The sequence below is a fragment of the Siphateles boraxobius genome, unplaced genomic scaffold, assembly GCF_051911475.1.
Source record: "Siphateles boraxobius isolate OS27281-9 unplaced genomic scaffold, OSU_SipBor_1 1, whole genome shotgun sequence".
Lineage (NCBI taxonomy): Eukaryota > Metazoa > Chordata > Actinopteri > Cypriniformes > Leuciscidae > Siphateles > Siphateles boraxobius.
In genome coordinates this window covers 19,672,972-19,693,285 of record NW_027508699.1, presented here as the reverse complement: position 1 = coordinate 19,693,285, position 20,314 = coordinate 19,672,972, and the positions used below count along the sequence as shown (strand labels likewise).

At 36.9% G+C, this 20,314-nt stretch overlaps 3 protein-coding genes across 4 annotated transcripts; 2 read left to right on the top strand and 1 right to left on the bottom strand.

Annotated features, from left to right (window-relative positions):
* Positions 1–651: 651 nt before the first annotated feature.
* ano8a (anoctamin 8a) lies at positions 652–9,555 on the top strand. Its single transcript, XM_077227488.1, has 17 exons — positions 652–1,630; positions 3,058–3,168; positions 3,345–3,477; positions 3,634–3,772; positions 3,895–3,991; positions 4,094–4,210; positions 4,708–4,835; positions 4,961–5,122; positions 5,668–5,820; positions 5,956–6,082; positions 6,302–6,357; positions 6,483–6,557; positions 6,646–7,284; positions 7,445–7,636; positions 7,753–7,884; positions 8,114–8,224; positions 8,406–9,555. Exons 1-17 carry the CDS (start codon positions 1,612–1,614, stop codon positions 9,018–9,020), a joined length of 3,006 nt encoding a protein of 1,001 aa, XP_077083603.1. The 5' UTR covers positions 652–1,611; the 3' UTR covers positions 9,021–9,555.
* On the bottom strand, positions 9,553–10,840 carry mrpl34 (mitochondrial ribosomal protein L34). Its single transcript, XM_077227586.1, has 2 exons — positions 10,702–10,840; positions 9,553–10,221 (listed from the first exon to the last, which is right to left on the bottom strand). The coding sequence occupies exons 1-2, from the start codon at positions 10,755–10,757 to the stop codon at positions 9,903–9,905; spliced, it is 375 nt and encodes a 124-aa protein (XP_077083701.1). The 5' UTR covers positions 10,758–10,840; the 3' UTR covers positions 9,553–9,902.
* Positions 10,841–10,938: 98 nt separating this feature from the next.
* On the top strand, positions 10,939–20,292 carry trnau1apb (tRNA selenocysteine 1 associated protein 1b). Of its 2 annotated transcripts, XM_077227537.1 has the most exons (10): positions 11,099–11,252; positions 11,808–11,905; positions 13,873–13,972; positions 14,401–14,453; positions 16,027–16,068; positions 17,998–18,129; positions 18,554–18,673; positions 19,025–19,262; positions 19,365–19,407; positions 19,501–20,292. In XM_077227537.1, the coding sequence occupies exons 1-10, from the start codon at positions 11,217–11,219 to the stop codon at positions 19,641–19,643; spliced, it is 1,005 nt and encodes a 334-aa protein (XP_077083652.1). In that variant the 5' UTR covers positions 11,099–11,216; the 3' UTR covers positions 19,644–20,292. The 2 variants fall into 2 exon arrangements, with proteins under 2 accessions (XP_077083662.1, XP_077083652.1); XM_077227547.1 differs by lacking the exon at positions 16,027–16,068 and having other exon boundaries at positions 10,939–11,252.
* Positions 20,293–20,314: the final 22 nt, after the last annotated feature.

Genomic DNA, 20,314 nt, shown 5'->3' with positions numbered 1-20,314 from the left:
AACACACACTGAAGTGTACTCTCGGTAAACTATTAGTTTAGTAGTTTATACTGCAAGTATATTTGTAAGTTTTCTTTAAGCGAACACAGCATTATACTTATAGTTTACTATTTACATATATTATTTTTGCAGTTGCAGTATACTATGTTTAAATGTAAGTTTTTTTTATTTTTGAAAAATACCTTTAACTGTACTTTAATTAATAATAATTTAAATAATTAGCTTCATGCATCCTTTTTATCATCACTTGGATGTCGGAACAGAATGTTTAATAAAGAAATGCAACATTTTAAACAAAAAAGTTAAGAAAATCACATTTTTGTCAAAGACTACGCCTTTGTCAAAGACTACGATCAGATTCAGAACGACGATCACAACACAGATGGAGTAGATTGAGTTCAACACCCCCAAAGCTTCAGTTCACAGTCGTTTTCTCTTCAAGAGGTCGACATTTCACTGCTAGCATTAAGCAGTTTTGATTTACATGCTGTTTAATGTTTGATGATCACGTTATTTTACATTTGCGTGAGCAATTTTCTATCACTTGTTTCATCTTCTTCTTCTCCTGTGTTTTGATATGGAGATTCTGTACTAGAAGATGTGTCATCTTAGGGTGTCAAGATGTGTCATCATAGGACTATGTGCACTACCAGTGTGGACTAGCCTACACAAAAATACAGATAGGCCTACGCAGACTAAGAGACGTATCTGTTTTATATCAACATTCTAATCAATATTTTCAAACAATGTAAGTTTCATTCGATTGTGAACAACTATGTAAAAAAAAGTAGCCTATATTTAATAGGCTTTGAATCCTTAATCTTTTGATCGAGATAGCCTACTTAAAAGTAGGCTATAACTGAGTACAAGTAGCCTACTTGGACTTTTCTCTCAGTATAAGTCAAGTCCACTTTAGTGTATTTTTAAGTATATTTCTGAGAAGTACATAAAGTAGCCTATATTTCTGAGAAGTAGCCTATATAAAATGTAGACTGAAAAGTATACGTTCTTATTTTTAGTTTAAAAGAAGTAGTAATAGAACTAATAGAACACTTGAATACACTTATTTTTCGTAAGGGTAGGCCTGTAGGTTAATTATATGTTTAGATCGCTATGAATTCCATAGTCTTTTGTCATATACCTGTAGGCTAGGCTACTGAATTTCCACCTCTTTGTGCACGAACGCTTTGCGCAGTCAATGTGATTGGTTCGTTTCAGTACATCTATGAATTATGCACCTCACGTTGCGTAATTTTCCAGTCAAGAGGGGAGACAGATGGCGCTTACAACTGGCAAAGTTACTGGAAAAGAAACACAGCGAAATCCAGCTACGCGGCCAAATGTATACAAATGGTTGCCGAAACAGCTCTTGTCAAATGATGAGGAAATCCGCTGGGTGTTGACAGCGCCATGGATGATCAATGTCAACATGTGATTGACGATTTACGTAGCGGTCAATGGACTTTCTGCACCTGTTTGCATCAGGAAAAAGGCTCTCGCCGCTGGGGAAGCCTCGCTGGTTCCGGCCGAGCAGTTTCAGCACCAGCGCCGACGACGGCATCAGCACAGCTGACGTATTCATAAAGCAGAGCAAAGCGAAGATCTCACGCGATGTCCTCGGCGGTATTAGGTGAGTGACACTCACATACCAGACGCTTGCATGTTATTATCCAGCTGTTCTCGGTTAGTTCAAACCTAAAATATGCTTGTTTCAATATCGCTGTGTTTTCTTTCTTGTGTATGACAAGATTGATAGCTATTGGGGCAGGGTACAAAACTGAAGATATCTGAAGGTCTGATATTTGCCCAGTAATTTGCCTGTTCGTTATCGGCTGTTGATATTGTTTGTAATTGTGTTAAATGGTATAGGCACTTCACCTGTATGTGGTGGGCACATTAAAACCTAATTGCCTACACATAAATATTTCCTGCATATTTATGAAATTATTTGTACTTGAGCTCATTCAAGTTGTTATTATGTCATCAAAACATTTGACCCCATATATTTGAGGCAAAATCATTCTCCATGACATGTCCACTGATTCCTGCATGTTATGCTGCGCGACAACATTATGTTTGAATGCAGTCACTTGAATCTAAAATTGTTCTCTAACAGCTACCAGAGCTACAGCAAGTGAAATGCATATTTGTAATGTCACACTGTTAAATGCTACATCGAGCTACATCGGTTTGTCTAGCTCTTTTCTGTCCTCGTCTAGCTCTTGCAATTCGGTAATATTACAGAATGGCACCATATAATGTTTTTTTTTTCTTCTTCAACAAACTCAGGCATTAAATGTAATTTGAGCCCTATATAGGCTGCCAAAGTGAATAATGTTAAAACTTCAGCTCTCATTTTCTTCACACTTCATGTAACTGTCACGAAAAAAAGACGATAGTTTGTGACACAGTGGTCACAAAATTGATGACACTTTCAAACAAGGATAGTGTCCTCCAAAGTCCTTAAAAAACTGCTTAAACTTAGAACAAAACTTAAACTTTCAGACGGGGAAAGCTGCATTTAACGTATTGGTACGCTCTGGTAAATAAAATAACAACTTGATTCAATTTGGCACATTAGCAATAATCCTCAACAGCAGACTGCCAGCAACTTCTCATTTAACCATATTTCTGGGCATAATGCTGAGCTTAAAAGCTTTAAGGATTTATAAGTGTAAAGTGAGGTTTGGTATAAAAAACGACTCTGTAGAAATGTCGGTTTGGTTTGACCTCAATAGGTTGATAGCTCAAATGTAAAGCTGTAGTGGTTCGTGACCGTGTGTGCAGAGTGCAGACGTTTCAGTGGTCATATTTTGTCTACTAACTAACTATATAAAAAAAGATGGGTTCATCTTTTTGGGTCAAAACACAATACTGGATTTGGCTTGTTGGTAACATTGAACTAACCAAATGAACAAGCCAAAACCAGTCATGTGTTTTGACATATATATATATATATATATATATATATATATATATATATATATATATATATATATATACATACACACACAATAATATATATCACACTAATAAATTCTTTCCTCTTATAAACAGAAAAACTGCTCAGAGGTCGTCTCTTTCATGCCAGGCAGTACCTCATGGGGCATAAATCTACCATCGCAATGGCAACCACTGAAAACTGTGATATTCTTATGACATTCCCAGGTGCTGAGTTTATATCTCTCAGTTTTGCACTAATGCTGTTTTTGAATAATTTAGATGTATAACATCTATTTTACATTATATTAAATAATAAAGAGTGATAATAAAATGTGAATGTTACGCAATTATTTTATTAGATCTACTGATAAACATATTTCAGCTTGTTATCTTTTCCACAGACACCACAGATGACCATACGCTGTTATGGTTACTGAACCAAATCCGGTTGGGAATTCCACAAATCAGAATCCAGATCCGACAGCATAAATACACTCACACCTATGCATTCTTCATTGCCTCAACCTTTGAGAAGTAAGATACTGTAGACAACCTACTTGACTGTAGACGTATCTCACAACAGTTATTGTATTGTATTTTTCCATATAAAAAGTCTGAAACGTTTGACAGATGTTCACCTTTGTCCTAAATAAATACAGCAGCAAAATCATCGTTGTTTTTTGTCTGAAGCTTGTTGCGTGGAGCTGAACAGATGGGGATGCAAAAGGAAGTGAAGCCACGCTATGGAGGCGGCACTCGCAGGTTTTCGTGTGAGGAGGATGACATCTATGAAAACATCGAGAGTGAGCTGTGTTTCTTCACATCACAGGTCTGTCTTAATCTCTCATTTCCTGCCTTATGCAATTTTCTCATGTGAAATCATGAATGTCTGATGTCATAAAGATTTTACCAACACACTCATGAGATAATTGTTCTCTGTTATTTTTTTAGGAGCGTCAGAGTATTATCAAATATTGGTTGGATAATCTGCGGGCCAAACAGGGCGATGGCCTTCATAATATTCACTTCCTTGCGGGTCAACCAATCAGTAGATATTTTAGCAATTCTTTACTTCTAAAATGTTTTGTTTTTAGTTTAAGAATTCATGTTTTTTCACAAATCTGATCACAATTTTGTGTGTTCTTGGCAGTACCAGAGCTTATAGCCAGGGGTGTGATTCTTCAAATGTTTCCCCTTCATGAGCAGAGAATCCTGAACCAGTTGATGACATCCTGGGTTCAGGCAGTCTGTGAAAGGCAACCTCTAGGTGAGAACTCATATACTTTCACCAACATGCACAAGAGGCGGCTAACTTTTAGTTGTTCTGAGATGGCTAGTGCTTTTCAGTGTTTGTGTAATGAGATTCCTCCAGGCCACGGCTCTTCCTTTAGCAAACATACTCATGTGTATCTACCTACTTTCTTCAGTGCTGACTGATTTGCTCTAAGGAAAATATGAAGTGCTACAGTTTGAATTCTGAATAAAACTACCAGTCACTACATGTCGTGTTATGTGTAATTAGAGCTCTAAAAAGGAGCCCACAAGTGATTCATTATGAAGATATGATGTTAGTTTAGGCGTATTTGACTGTATTGGAGTTCAGACATTTTGTATTTTACCCCAGTGGCAATCTAACAATGTCTCAATTGGACTTTACCATGTTTTGGGGGGAAAAAAAAATTCCCCCATAAACTTTCATTTTAATTGCATTATGTAAAATGGCTTCTTCAAATGCTGATTGTTTGGTTGTCCTATTCTTGACAGATGAGGTGTGTGATTATTTTGGTGTGAAGATTGGCATGTACTTTGCGTGGTTGGGCTTTTACACCAACTCTATGCTGTATCCGGCAGTGATTGGCTTTCTGCTCTGGGTCTTTGCTGAGTCTGATCAGGCAGGTTATTTTCCTCAATATAAGAGTCCTACACTTTTTGAATGGAAGTATAAAAAGTATAAAAGAGTTTTTCATTTGGTAATGAGGCCTGGTTTTTATAACCAACACTTTTATCTCATATGTAGACAAGTCAGGATATCTGCTGTGTGGTATTCGCCCTTTTCAATGTGGTGTGGGCAACACTGTTCCTGGAGAGATGGAAGCGAAGGGAGGCAGAACTGGCATTCAAGTGGGGAACGCTGGACACCCCCACAGAGTCACTAGAGGAACCCCGTCCACAGTTTCGGGTATGGTGACAACATTTTTACATGACCTTATATTTAGCACAAAATGAATGATAACAGCTGGTGAAAGTTATTGATGGTCATCTCTGCCCAAAGATGAATATTATTCAAGTATGCCGATTTGGTGCTAAAGAAATTTTTGTTTATTATTATTATCATCAATGTTTTACTATTACTTAATATTTTTGTGGAAACAGTGATAGAATGTATTTCAGGATTGTAAATTTAGAATTTGATTATTATATATTGGTTTCCCACCAGTGTTTAAATCAACCCCTGGGGCCGGTTGCATAAACCTCTAAGACTAGTCTTACAAGTTAGACATCAATTTATATTCTTTAATACTGTTCATAGCTTTTTTAAATCAGTTACAGAAAAACGTAGATTAGCATAATTTGATACCAAAAACCAAGACTGACTTCTCCTGACTAACTGCTAATGGGTCAAACTGGAACTTAAGACACCGTCTTAACATAATGGCTATGTTTATGCAATCGGACTCTGGACTGAACTGTAATTTTTGACCCCTTTTGCAACATGAATATCAGGGAATTAAACGTTGCAGTCCAGTGACAGGCTGTGAGGAGTTTTTCTACCCACCCTGGAAGAGGAGAATGTTCCGCTGGTTGGTCAGCTTTCCCATCTGCATCCTCTGTCTCTGCTTCGTCTGCTTGGCCATGTTTATGTGCTTGGAACTTCAAGTAAGGACTCTAAACTTTGCTACATAACTTACTACAACAGGTTATTTTAAATATCTTCTGCAACTAAGTTTCAAATATATTAGTTATGCAATTGTCCCAAGATCTTTAGGATTCATGATTTCATGTCTTTTACAGGAATTTGTCATGGAAACAAAAGAGTTGCCAAGCATATGTAGATTTATTCCAAAAATTCTTCTGGCTATAACTGTTACTGTATGTGATGAAGTGTACAAGAAAATAGCTCTCTGGCTCAATGATATGGGTAAGTCTTATATCAGCTTACAACATAATAGTATTTACAAAATGAATTGCATTTTTGGATTTTTATTTTACAATATGTATGCAAATGAATTCAGCCTGAAACATAAATTGGGTCATTAAATTAGCAGCAAACTTGCATTCTTGGTTATTTCACTGCTTGTTTGTTCATTATTGTTTTTTCTTTAGTGACGCTTGTTTATTAATCTTTCCATTCTAACAGAAAATTACAGACTTCAAAGCACTTATGACAATAATCTCATCCTCAAAACTGTTTTTGTAAGTTTAACTTTATTTCATATATTTATGTTTATTTTTGGATCAGAATATTGTAAAAACTGTGTATTTGATAAATATATGAAGTGTGTCTGTAATGGTTAAATATTGTGTTCTGCATTTTAAAGTTTCAGTTCATAAATTCTTACCTCAGCCTTTTCTACATCGGATTTTATCTCAAAGACATGGAGCGGTTAAAAGAGGTAACATTGACGACAGAATAATATTAAAGCAACTATGTGTCATGATTCTGCACTCCATACAAAAATAATGACTCTCTTTAATTTACAGATGCTGGCTACGTTATTGATCTTCCGCCAATTTCTACAAAATATCAAAGAAGTGTTACAGCCATATCTCTATGAGCACCATAAATTAGGTGCTCTGAGGACATTATGGGACTTAATTCAAACCATGCTCCTGAACTATAGCCATTTGATAGTGCAAAGAATACGACTGACTTACCAAGCCAGTCTGGACATGAAAAAAAGTGGCACACCTCCTCCTGAGCAATCAGAGAAGAGAGAGAGAAGGAGTTTAATCGGCAGCTACAGAGTTCCCAAAACTGAGGAAGGGGATGATGATGCTGGTCTGAAGCAAAGGAAGGTCAGCTTCACCGAGAGGGTGGAATACAAAGACAAGGTTGTAGAAGCGCCAACACAGGCCAGCTTACAGGACGACGGCAGTCCTACCCTTGTTGAGGAAGGAATGGATCCATCCTTAGTATTTGATATACGTGATGATGACGACGATGACAGTGAAAGGGATTATTCTGTGAGTAAATCCATTGGACCCCAGAGAAGAAAGACAAAATCTGCTCCGGACAAAAACAGTACGGAAAAGAAAATGTCCTGGATGGACCCTCCAGAGGAGACTGAATCTACAGTTTTGACCCAACCGGAAATTGAAAGTTGCATGCTAATTTATGAGGTCTGTGCCCGTCCACCTTGATCATCAGTCAGCTGATGCCAATGTTAATAATACAAGTTTATAAATACTATTTTTGACACGTATGACCTACTTTCTGAACCCAATCATGGCATTTTTACAAATTATATCAAAAACGAGACTATTTTCTTTTTACTTGTAGGATACTCTCCAAGATTACCAGGAGATGTTCATACAGTTTGGCTATGTCGTGCTTTTCTCTTCTGCATTTCCTCTGGCAGCCATGTGTGCCCTCATAAACAACATTGTAGAGATCCGAAGTGATGCCTTAAAACTTTGCACAGGCCTCCAGAGACCCTTTGGGCAAAGGGTTGAAAACATTGGACAGTGGCAGGTCAGGAGATCTATTCAGATTAATTGCTTAATAAATAGTTCATATCAGATTGTATTTCTTATTGGTTGAACTTGTTTTTGTACTCTCACTTTTGTTTGTTATTGAAATTTAAACAGACCGCAATGGAGGCAATGGGTCTGATTGCTATAATTGTGAACTGTTACCTTATTGGTCAGTGTGGACAGCTGCAACGACTCTTCCCCTGGATGAGCCCTGAGGCGGCCATCGTCTTTGTTGTAGTATTAGAGGTAAAGGACAAGTAATATATTTAAATAGTAAAAAACTGATTATATATATATATATATATATATTTATAATTATTTTTTTTGGTCAGGAAAGAACTGCATTTATTTGAAATAGAAATCTTTGACAGCATTGTAAATGTCTTTACTTCCAGTTCTGATAAATGTTATAATATGAGAATAAGAGTATTAAGTGTTGTAAATTGAATGTAACTCTTTCTTATATGGTTTTCAGCACTTTGCCATTCTGCTCAAATATGTAATTCATGTTGCAATTCCTGATATTCCAAATTGGGTGGCAGATGAGATGGCCAAACTTGAATACCAGCGGAGAGAAGCTCTCAAGGTAGCACAGTACATGATGAGCATAAACAATAACCAAATATTTTTTATGTATACATATACATTTTTAGCTGATACTGATAAGTCATTATTATCATGTTATGGCTAATAAATGCCATTTCTCGGTTTGGTGAGTTGAAAGGGCTTGGTGATTGTCTTTTGACAATGTGTTGTTTGTGCATCAGAAACATGAACGCCTCGCTCAGCAACACCAACAGCAGCAACGGAGGAAGTCTGAAGAAGAAGAGGAACATCAAAAACTGGCAGAGGAATTGGCACGACAAGACAGTGAGCAAGACAAATCTGATCTCAGAGGGGGCGTGGACCATCACCATGAAAAAAGCCCAGGGGCCAAGTTCAGCTCCGGAGGAGATAAATTCAAGAGACCCAGCTCCCTTTTAGGCAACAATAACGTAATGAAACTCAAACAGATAATCCCACTCCAGGGTAAATTCACCTCTACCACTTCTCCCACAAGTGGTGAGGCCAAACTTCCAGGTTTTCTGAAGTTCCTCAAGTCTCAAGAGATAAAAAAGGAAGCCGCTGCAGCAGTTGCGCCAGCAGCTATACATGGGAACCACGAGAAATCACAGTCTCCCAGCAAGTCCTTCAACCCAGGCAAACTCTTCAACTTTGGAAAAGAAAATCCATGTTCTGAACAGCAAGCGAAACCAGAAGATACCTCAAGGGCCACTAATGCACAACACTCAAATGACCTAAATCCCTCAGAAGAGCTTTCATCCGAGGTTGAAAAGAGTGAGAGCTCAGACTTTGGTAATAATCTTTCAAAAAAACAGTGAATGAAATGGTTATACAACTCAGTTACTATATAGCACTGATTGTGATGCTTAACATTTGCTTAAATATCATAAAGCAACCACGTAGTGATTGAAACTGCATGTCATAGATCATTTAATACAATATATTAATCTGAGTTCTCCATATTGTTTACTCACTGAAGGAGGCATGCTAAAACACCTGCATGATAAAATCTGTTTAGGCATGGGCAAGCAAGAAAGGACGTTTGAATGAGCACTGTAAAAATAAAAATTGTAAAAAGATTTTCTATTTTTCTACGCAATATTATTTTTCTTATATGAAACAGTAAATATGGCAATCTAAAAATATTGTATTATCCTTGCTTATTTTGATCTTTTGAATGTAAACCCCTAATGCAATAAAATGGAATTACTGTGAAAATAAATTTGAACAATATATCAGACACAATATACACCGTTACTTCAGAGCCCTGTTTTTTTTAAACGTTTGTACTATCACCATAATACAAAGTAAATGGACATCAAATGCTTAAATAAAATATGATACCATACATCATGACAAATGTAGTTTTTATTTGAATATAATTATTGTGATTTTAAACTTGTCCTAACTTGAATGCTTCAATGTGAGCTGATGTCATTTGTGAAACAAACAGTAAATGCTCTGATCTGACTAACACTGTATACAGCAGATCCTTTGACATGAAAAGAAATAATAAACTGGAAGTACGAAGAAGGATGAGATCCATTAAATTAAATTAAATTAAAAAAACTGATGCTACTGTCCATTAATTTCTTTAATTTGACAACTATTTTATAGAACCCCAAATGCTCTACTGCACAGCCGACATTCAACTGAGATTCACTTCAAAGGTGTATCAAAGCAACTGTCCGGTCAGAGTCTCAATGTGTAAGGGATTTTCGTCCTTTGAGCATTCGGCGCAGGATTACTTCGATTCCACCTGGAGTGCTAATTCTTTTGATCCATCCATGGGTCCTCTTTCGTTTGATGTTCTTTGGTTGATATTCTGTCCCACGCTTGACTGTGCGGACTTGTTGATGGTGCCAGAGTGGTTGCTGCAAAACACTGGCTCCTTCTGCTTTGACATCCAGGTTTCCTTGCAGGAAAGTTTTCTGCTCGCCCCCTGCCCTTGACAGAACCAAGGAACTGATAGAGCGTAGTTGACTGCAGCTGAATATGGTAGGGTGACTGCCATTGCTCCTGTAATATAATCAGAACATAATGTAATGTAAAATATTTACACATGCACTGTAGAGGAGCCCTGAAGACTGCAACCCAATGTGCCTCAAAACTGAATGGCAGAGTGACAATGTACAGATGACTTTGTACATTGGTCTGACTTGAATGAAAAATGAAAGGTAATATGAATATAAACATATTGTCGCTCTTAAAAAGAAAGAGATCAGAGTTTATTGCACTGCAATTCATACTGCATATATGCACGATAAAAAATATATATCATTGCACTCTTTTAATGTTTTTCACTATGTTTTAGTGCCATTTATACTTAATCTAGTTTTGGAATATATTCTAATTAACGTAGATTAATAACATTGGCGCATGTGTGGCAAGTGACGTTATCAATACAGCTGGTGGTTAAACTCACAATTAACGGAACGTTCAGCAAACTTATTTACCACAACTTGTTTTTTTAACATAGAAATGAGTGGTGCCACATACCAACGCAAACTCTGTGCCCCCGAAAAGCGCAAAAATGCTGTTCGTAACGTGTTCATTTCGGCTACAGCTTCCTTCCATCAATATCATACCAAAGTCATCACGTGCTTTGCATCTCTTCCTCTGCTGGAAGACTGGAAAGAGTTTTCACAACTCACTACTGCCCCTTGAAGTCAAACTCGGAATAACATATGCGCAGCTGCACACTAGTAATATTTATTGAATTTTATTATAAAAAACAGTACCGGTAGCTGTTGGAAGGGAAAACATGCATGAATTCTTTCCAGAGATAGTACAGCTCAAGTGTGCTGAAACATGAGTGAACCAAATAGACAGACTTCCAGGAGGGACTGGGAGTGAACTCACTGGAGATTTCACTCACTGTGGTCGGAAGCGGAAGTGGAAGTGTGTCTTCAGTAAACGACGTTCTGCTAGTTCACGAACCACCAGGCAAATTCGGCAGCCAACAGTCGTTTAATTTCATAAACCTCTGAGGTGCAACACTTTTAGCCGCCAAGATGTTTAACAGAATGACAAGCTTATGGATGGGTGATGTAAGTATTATGGTTTTGCTGACTTCTCTTCGATAATTCAGCGAGTATGTACGTAGGTTAGAAACAAGCAGCATGTGGTTTTAGCTCGATGTTACGCAAACACGACCAACAGGCCAGAACAAGTAAACACTAAACAGAACAAGTCACTACAGAAATAAATACTTAATGTAAATCGAATGAAAATTGTATTATATCGTATTATGTAAACATAGCGCTAGTTAGTTTCTCCGTAGTTTCCTCATGTTTATTCTCGAGAAGCCCCTCATATTTGCACAAGTGCATTTATGTCGTAGTGTAAATATTGATACAAACTGCATGTCCTGTTTATGATTTCTAGTTAACTTACCAACTAAACAACAGCGTAGTGCATTAAACCGTAAGTTAAGTCAACTGGATCGTTAAAGTTTTATATCGCCGGTGATTGCACTGTAAACGGACACGTGACGCAGACGTTTGCTGTTTTCTCCTGTAAATTATTAACGTTTTATGTGTATAAAATATTCTGACATAGATCTGCTGGAACTTATGCAATTAATTTTATTATTTGTTTTTCAGTTAGACCCATACATGGATGAAAACTTCATTAAGCAAGCTTTCAGCACAATGGGAGAGACTGCCTACGGTGTCAAAATTATTACACATCGTGTTACCGGGTAAGATTAATGTTACTTCTCTTCTCTAAATAGTGCAACAGTCTGTTCCGGAAGTAAAACAAAAATTCAATTCATTTTCTCCAAAAGGCTTTTTTAACAGTCATTTATACGGGTTAGGCAATGAAACTGATACACTTGGTTTTAGACCACAATAATTTGTTAGAATGGTGTTAGGGCCTCCTTTTGCGGCCAAACAGCATAGATTCATCTTTGTAAGGACAGATACAAGTCCTCCACAGTGGCCAGAGGGATTTTGAGCCAATCCTCTTCCAGAACATTGGCCAGGTCAGTATGTGATGCTGGTGGAGGAAAATGTCTGATGATCTGGTGGCAGTGCAGGCCATGGGATATGTCCGACTTCACTTTTCATGTTCATCAAACCGTTCTGTCACAAGTCTTGCTGTGTGAATTGATGCATTATGCTGATAGATCTCCTTCAGGGTACAATTTTTTAATCATTGGGTGCACATGGTCCTCCAGGATGATTGGGTAGTCATTTGGCAGTGCCCATCAAACACAGTAGGGAATGCCATGCCCAAATCATCATCGATGATGACCCTGTGCTTCACTCTGGGCAGCAACAGTCCGGGTGTAAGGCCTCTTCGGGCTTCTCCATATGTGGGAAAGACAGTGGAGGTGGACACATTTGAGAACAATATATGTTTCACATTGTCCACAGTAGGGCTGTCACTTTTTATTCGATATTCGAATATGCATTCGAACATGACGTGAAATATCCGTATTCGAACTATAAATAAACTATCCGTTTTTTAAAGTGCCATGTTTAGCGCATTTTTTACAGTCTATGATTAGACCGTTTTTTGTTTTTTATTATTGTTTGCCATCTCATCCAGGAGCGGGCGCTCTAAACGTATTGTAGCGTAAGCGCATGACCAAATCAAGCGAATAATAGCCTCCCTGTTTTGAAAATGGAAGATAACGCACAGAACGACAGCCCGAGCGGAGAATTACAACCTCAACTCATCTAAAAAGTCGAGTCTGGAAATATTTTGGGTTCTACAGCTACACCGTATACCACTTCTCTCAACATTGACGCGCAAATCTGTGTGTGCCAGGCACGTGTGCGCGCACTGAGCGCGTGTCTCCACCGCGGGGAACTCTCTTTAAAGAGAGCCGCACTTGACCCAGATCAAGTTGATAATTTGGTGTTTCTAGCAAACAATATTAAGAAATGAATTGAAATAAGAAATGAGGCTAGGCTATAGGCCTTACTCCTGCTGTTTAAGCCGTCACGTTATTGTTTGTGCCGTGCTGTTCCGATGCAGTTTTTTTCCATGTAGTTTAGTGGCACTTTATATAGATTAAATTGATAACCTGCTGTTTAAAACATTAAGTCAAAAAAAATGTTTTCAGACAGGCCTGAGTCCTTTTTATGACGGTCAGACTGTTAATAAATTTGTGATTGAATCTCGTAGAAATTCGAATATATTCGAATACATTACTTGATATTCGATAACCGTTCGAATTTGATTTTTCTCAAAAGTGACAGCCCTAGTTCACAGCCTTTGCACTGTTGGCACCAATGAAACTGACATTTGGCAACCCAAATCCAAGCCTACTGATAGACCTACTATGAGCTACGAGGTTGAAGCCATCGAGCCTGCATCATTTCAATGTAATTTTTTAAATAATTATTTAACAGTGGAATTCCTGATGAAAAATCACATTACCCACGATTCTGCAGAAAAATCTCCACCAATCAGATTCGTGACAGTCAGTCAAATGACAGTCAGTTTCCCTTCATTATCAAGCTAAATATACTCTAAAAAAAGTGTATAGTGCTGTCAGTCTATATATAATAAACATCTATATATCACTATTTTTATGTTTCTGTTCATTATTTTGTATTTTACCGTGATTGTAGTTCTTTTCCTCATTCCAGGCAAAGGGTACACAGTTTTATACTTTTTGTCCAATTTTCAAATAACTCTTCTGTGTTTCTTCAGAGGCTCGGCTGGATACTGTTTTGTGGAGATGGCAGATGAGGCCAGCGTTGATCGTTGTGTGCAGAGGCTTAATGGGAAGCTGGTTCCAGGATCAAATCCGGTGAGACGCCAAACTTGCATCCATTAAATTGTATAGTTCATCTATACAATTTAATCTATATTTGAATTCAATACATTCATATATTTAGATTATTATAGGAAGGCATATCCAGCATGGCCCCCACCTCATATGAGACATTTCAGCTATTACTCTATACGTTACTAGTGATGGGCAAGTTACAGAGCTCAATTTCTTCCCTAAGGAAGGTGGTTGAGGCTGTTTATAAAATGACTTTGTTTGAAGCTGGTGAATAAACTCTGTTAGGAACTAGCTGACGAATGGGATAAAGCCAGTACTGATTGGTGGAGGTATGTGGAAATAATAGCTTCCTTACTCAAATAATAAGACACTTTGTTAGCAAATTATGTCCATACTACAGGCAAAGTCTCATTCCATTTGCTCAATGGTTGTATTTCTTTTCTTTTCAGCCCAGGAAGTTCAAGCTAAACTATGCCACATATGGGAAAAGGCCAGAGCCTGGGTAAGCACACAATGTCCATAATATTTTGGTTTCTGATCTCTTCTTGAGAAACCAAACAGAAATCAGTTGGTTCATTCTGTGACAACTCAAGCAGAGGTGCCTGGCTCAATTTAAAATTTGTTAATATTTTTTTTTCTGAAGAAAGACTAACAAAATAGGAATGAAAGCCAAAATATCAAATGCCATGAGTACATATTTACTGAGTAATCCATTATTTTGTAGAGGAGGGGGGGTAAAAATGAGTTTTTTTAACCTAAAATTTAAAGCCAAATTATCGATGGGAGAATGGCTTTAGAAAGACGACAGCATCATTATTAGGAATGCACGTATTGTTTTTTTTTGCCTACATCTGATATGCTAATATTTTTCAACTCATTTTGGCCAATACCAATACACATATATTTTTTCCTTTGTTTGGAAAAGACACCAAGTCTCTTGTGTGCAGGAATTATAAATTCATTATTTTTTCATTTCAGTTAGTATTGAGCAAAAACTGTATTTTTTCATTCCGGTTTCAGATTTCTGAGGTTTCATTGGGCAAAAGATTACTTGTTAGAACCAAATAAATATTAAAGGGTTAGTTCACCCAAAAATGAAAATTCTGTCAGTATTTACTCACCCTCATGTTGTTCCAACCCCGTAAGACCTTCGTTCATCTTCGGAACACGAATTAAGATATTTTAGATTATATCTGAGAGCTGGATCACTCCTCCATTAGTCCATAGACTTCTTCAGGGATTGAAACTTGCCAGCTCCAAAAAGTTATTAAAGACATTGTTAAAATAGTCCAAGTGACTACAGTGGAACAATCTTAAGTTTATCAAGCGACGAGAATACTTTTTGTGCGCAAAAAAACAACAAAAATAACGACTTTATTTCAACTATTCATTTCCTTCTCTTTGGGCCTGTGATCCAGCTCTCAGATCCAGCTGAGTGATCCAGCTCTCAGATATATTATCTAAAATATCTTAATTCGTGTTCCGAAGATGAACGAAGGTCTTACGGGGTTGGAACAACATGAGGATGAGTAAATACTGACAGAATTTTCATTTTTGGGTAAACTATCCCTTTAAGAAAGTTCATTTTATAATAAGATAATATATTTATAATATTTTTCAGACAGATGCAGTTGTAACCTAAATATTTTGTTTGTGTATTTAACATTTGTAGATGAAACTTGGGTCTGTTAACTCTTGGTAGGTCCAGACAAGTTAAAGAACCAGAATCTATAAGGATAGTGAGATACCTATAATAATACTTGAGTTACAGGCAAGCAAACTTTGGAAAGAGAATCTGTAGGCTGCAGCCCCCCAGTGGGTTGCGACGATATTGCAGGGGGAGGCCGCCATTTAGCCTACTGTTACTAAAAATAATACATTTGTTAATGTATGTAAAAATGTCTAATTTAATATAATAATTAAATATATAATGAAATAAAAAATAAATGTGTATTCACTTTAAGCTTGCTGTTTAGTTATGTTAAGAATAAGCCACCAATTTATCTGCCGTACTTGCTGTATACAGTAACTGTGGGCTATAACAGATTTAAACATGGATAAATGGTTATCAACAGGGTCGCTGAAAAGGATAAATGCAGATCTTTCTTCATCAACAAGTAAGGATAAAACTTTAGCAATGCCTGACATCAAAAAGACAAAAATAAAGCTAAACGAAGAAAATACAGTAAAAACGTATCAAGCCAGGGCACTCGAGAATTTAACTAAATATATAAAAAGCCTTTATTTAGTCATGGTTTAGGCAATTAAAATCAGTTTACAAAAAACCGACGCGTTGCGACTAATAAGCCTTCATCAGGGCGTCGTAACGCGTCGGTGTGCAGTTATTTGTGAACTGATTTAGTGACCATAGCAATGGACAGGACAAACGTCTAATATATGTGCATTCCGGCTAGAGTATCCGATTTCATTCAGGAATGGGGCCTGGGCTTGTTAACCCATTATCAGCATTTTTTGTTCATTGCCAGTTTATTCCATAAAGTCTGTTAACAATCTCTGTTTCTAACTCCTCATTAAACAACGTGACACAAATAGTCAGGTCTGTTAATATTCAACCAAAAACGTACGTGTTTGGTTCTGTGGGCCGCGAGTAGGAAAAGGTTAGGAACCACTGTTCTATGCAGTTCTTTTGATAGAAGGAAATGAGATGCATTTTCAACCTAATTTGTTCTTCAGACATTCCTCTTTAAAAGAAAAAAGTATAAATTCTATGCAAAGTGACCCATATTTGGTTTTTGACCATTGCAAATGTGTACAATTTACTCATGGAGCCAAATTGAAATCCCTATATCTCTGGGATTTAACCATATAGTCAGTGTCCTGGTAGCGGGACGCTTGGTGCTTATTTATTGTCTTTGTTTACCATCACGTATTTTTATTAATAATCATATTAGGTATCTTTCAATAGCTTTACACCCTCAGTATTCTGTGAAAACCATTTTAAAATCAGACCTTGTGTTACCATGAAAACAGTACTTTAATTCCTTTTAGCAGGCTCCTTCCCCATTGTGCAGTGTCATGTTTCATATTACAAAATTTACTGCACTATTTTATAATCACAACTTTTTCTAATCTTGGGAAAATGCATATGGTTGCAAAGGTCTGAAACTCAAGGTTCCATATTTGGTGACTGTTTTGTGATAGAAGTGATATTGTGACAGAAATGTATTCATTTGTGACGCGAGAATGCATTAAAAAAATTCTGTGGAATGTGGTTGTCACCTGGTGGCTTTTCTTGGTATATAGCCTAAGCAAAATGAGACATGGCTTTGTCCAAATTATTTAGTAAAATATTTTGTATGAAAAAAATCAAGTGTAATACATTTGCTACGTTTAAACGTAACTTTTTTTTCTGTAAGTTTTTTGCTTACACTTCAGCAACAATCCGCTTTGTGTCGTCTTTAAAAAAAAGACCATCCGTAGGTCTGTATGCCAAGGCTTTCATGGATTACAGCCATTTAAGTTTGGATAGTGTATTTTCACATATCGTATTGTTCCAACTTCCGAAGATAATACTGGGTTTTTTTTTCTTGGAAATACATCACGTCAATAATACACCCTCCACAATAGGGAGTGCCAAATACGTGTAAAACGAGTGTTCTGATTGGACTGATAAACGCAGCGGAGTCATCAAACAACTCTAATTTGTCAGCCAAGAAATACGGTGTAACCGTGCGTGTCCACTGGCGCGGAGCAAAGGCTTGTATTTTGGCTTCAAATCTCAGGTGAAAATGATAATTTTGACCCCCACTTTACAAAATAGTGGGTTATTCAGTAAATATTCATCCATAACATTTAATAGTTTGGCTTTTTTCACTACTAATGTTTGCTTTTTTTCCAGAAAAATATTAACGAAATAAAAAAATGTAGCTGGGGAAGTGTCCAAAATTTGGTTTATTTAACACTAAATGAGCCAGCTGTTTTTTTTTTTGGTAGTTAAATATTACATTTTTGCTAAAAATAAATAAATGTATAAGTTAAATAAGTTTTTTTCCCCCTCACTTTCTATGGTTTACTTTCTTTCTCAGCCCAGAATTCTCTGTCTTTGTTGGAGATCTCACATCAGAAGTGGATGACTACCAACTTCATCAGTTTTTTCTGAAAAAATTCCCTTCATGCAAAGGAGCCAAAGTTGTCACTGATCCCTATGGGAACTCCAGGTATGAAATGTTTTAGCCATCACATGTACTGCATAACCTTACTTGGCTTTCTCTGACAGTTCGACCTACTGATCTTCACCACAGAATGAGGTCTTCTTTACATTTTATTTGATATTTTTTAAAAGCTTATTTTCAGTCGATACTCTTTACCCTCCCTCTCCTAAAAAGGGCCAGACAATACATGGATGTGATTTGCCGTTGTTACAAATCTGCTAAAACTATTGTTTTCCCCATATAGGGTAAGCAAGAGCAACTCACAATTGAAGTGATGCTACTTCATGTTAAAAGTAAAAGTGAAGTTTCAGTTCTACCATCAAAATAAATATTTTACTTTCTGAATACATATTGAAATATGCATATACTGCATGATGAGGCGCATGAAGAGTGAGAGAACGGGTGCTGATGATCTAGTTCTTTCAAACAGGGGTTATGGCTTTGTGAAGTTTAGTGATGAGAATGAACAGAAGAAAGCACTTGAGGAGTTTCAGAACGCATCAGGCCTGGGAGGAAAATCCATCAGGATAAGCATCGCCGTCAACAAAGGGTATATTTCATAATTTGTTTTATTAATATTTAACTCATGGGTTTAAGAAATAAATTAAATATTCAAAAAAAATATATTATTTTTCTATAATATTCTTTTATTTTGATGTACGGTAGTCAACATTTGAAGTGGATCAAAACCTTTCATCAGTTATACATGAATTTTGAACAATACCTGTTCTTGTCTTAGGACAACTTTGATGAACTTCTTTAATCCACTTCAAATGTTTATTACTGTATATAGTTACTGTCATTAAGTTTTGTGTGGTCAGTGAGACTTAGTCCTGATATTTGAACTTTCACCTGACAAATCTACATGAAATCTTGGTGTTTTCCCTCTTTTACATTTTAGCAACAAATCCAGCAGTTACCACAACCAGAACAACAGCTACAACACCAACTATCAACAGCAGTACTATCAACAGCCCTATAACAATTACTATCCACAGTGGGGCTATGATCAGTACAGCGGTTACAACTACGGATATAACCCGTATGCTACCCCCCCACCAGTTCCACATGGGATGATGGGAGTACCCCCACCTATGGGGGTGCCCCCCAACCCTACTGACATGCAGGGATCCACAGAGGTAACTTAGCAGCCGCAAACACAAGATCAATGAAAAGTATTTTTGTTGTTAATAAAAAATGTTTCTGTTCTAGAATTGACCAATTTTATTTTGCTTTTGCAGTCCCATGATGGCACTGAGGATGTTGAGGAAGACCCCACTGAAGGTAATATTTAGTTCCACTGATTAGTTGACCAGATTTTTGATTATAGCAAGAATGAACATCAGTGAGTTACTCACCATCTTTCTTCTCCCTTAGACCCAAACCTGCAGGTGGATGTGGAAGCATTAAATAAGCAATACATGGAGCGTAGTGAGGAGCTCTACGATTCACTCATGGATTGCCACTGGCAGCCATTGGACAGTGTCACATCTGAAATTCCTATGATGAATGGTTCTTGACTGACTGTACCAACCACTGTCCAGGATTATTATACTTTGTGAAGGAACATGCCTTTTTATAATGCTCTGAGCAAGTTTTCAGAGAATATTTTTCTCCTTTTCAGCTTTTTATTTGTAGCTTCCTCCCAGCAGACAAGATGTTTTTCTATGTGTCACCTTTTTTCTTCTTTTCAGAGTTATGTTGTTAAGGTTTTGTTGAACAGATTTTTTTAAGAGAGATGGAAAGAATATACTTCATTACCATTGTCATTTTAACCGGGAGCTATTCCTGCTCTTGCCTTATTAAACTTTTTCATTATAGAAATTTGAAGCATGCTTTCTGGGTACTAACTAAAATTGTGTGGTTTACATTGGCATTTATATCTCTTTGAATATATCCCTTATTGTCTTGTCATGAGACCATTGATGGTTTTTGAAAGCTTTGTTCAAGAGATGGGTCATTTTTAGCAATGTTTGCAAACAGGACAACTGTGTAAAAATTACCCAAAATGAATCTGTCTGTCCTTAAATTACATACGAGATTGAGCATAATTGAATCACAAGTTTTTTTATTTAAAGCTGAGATTTTCAGAAATTCTGGAGTATTTTTGTAATAAAAAACAAATTGAGATTGTCAAGGATGAGCCTAATAAATTAATGTGTTGTCTCATTTGTTTCTTCGTTTGTTTGGA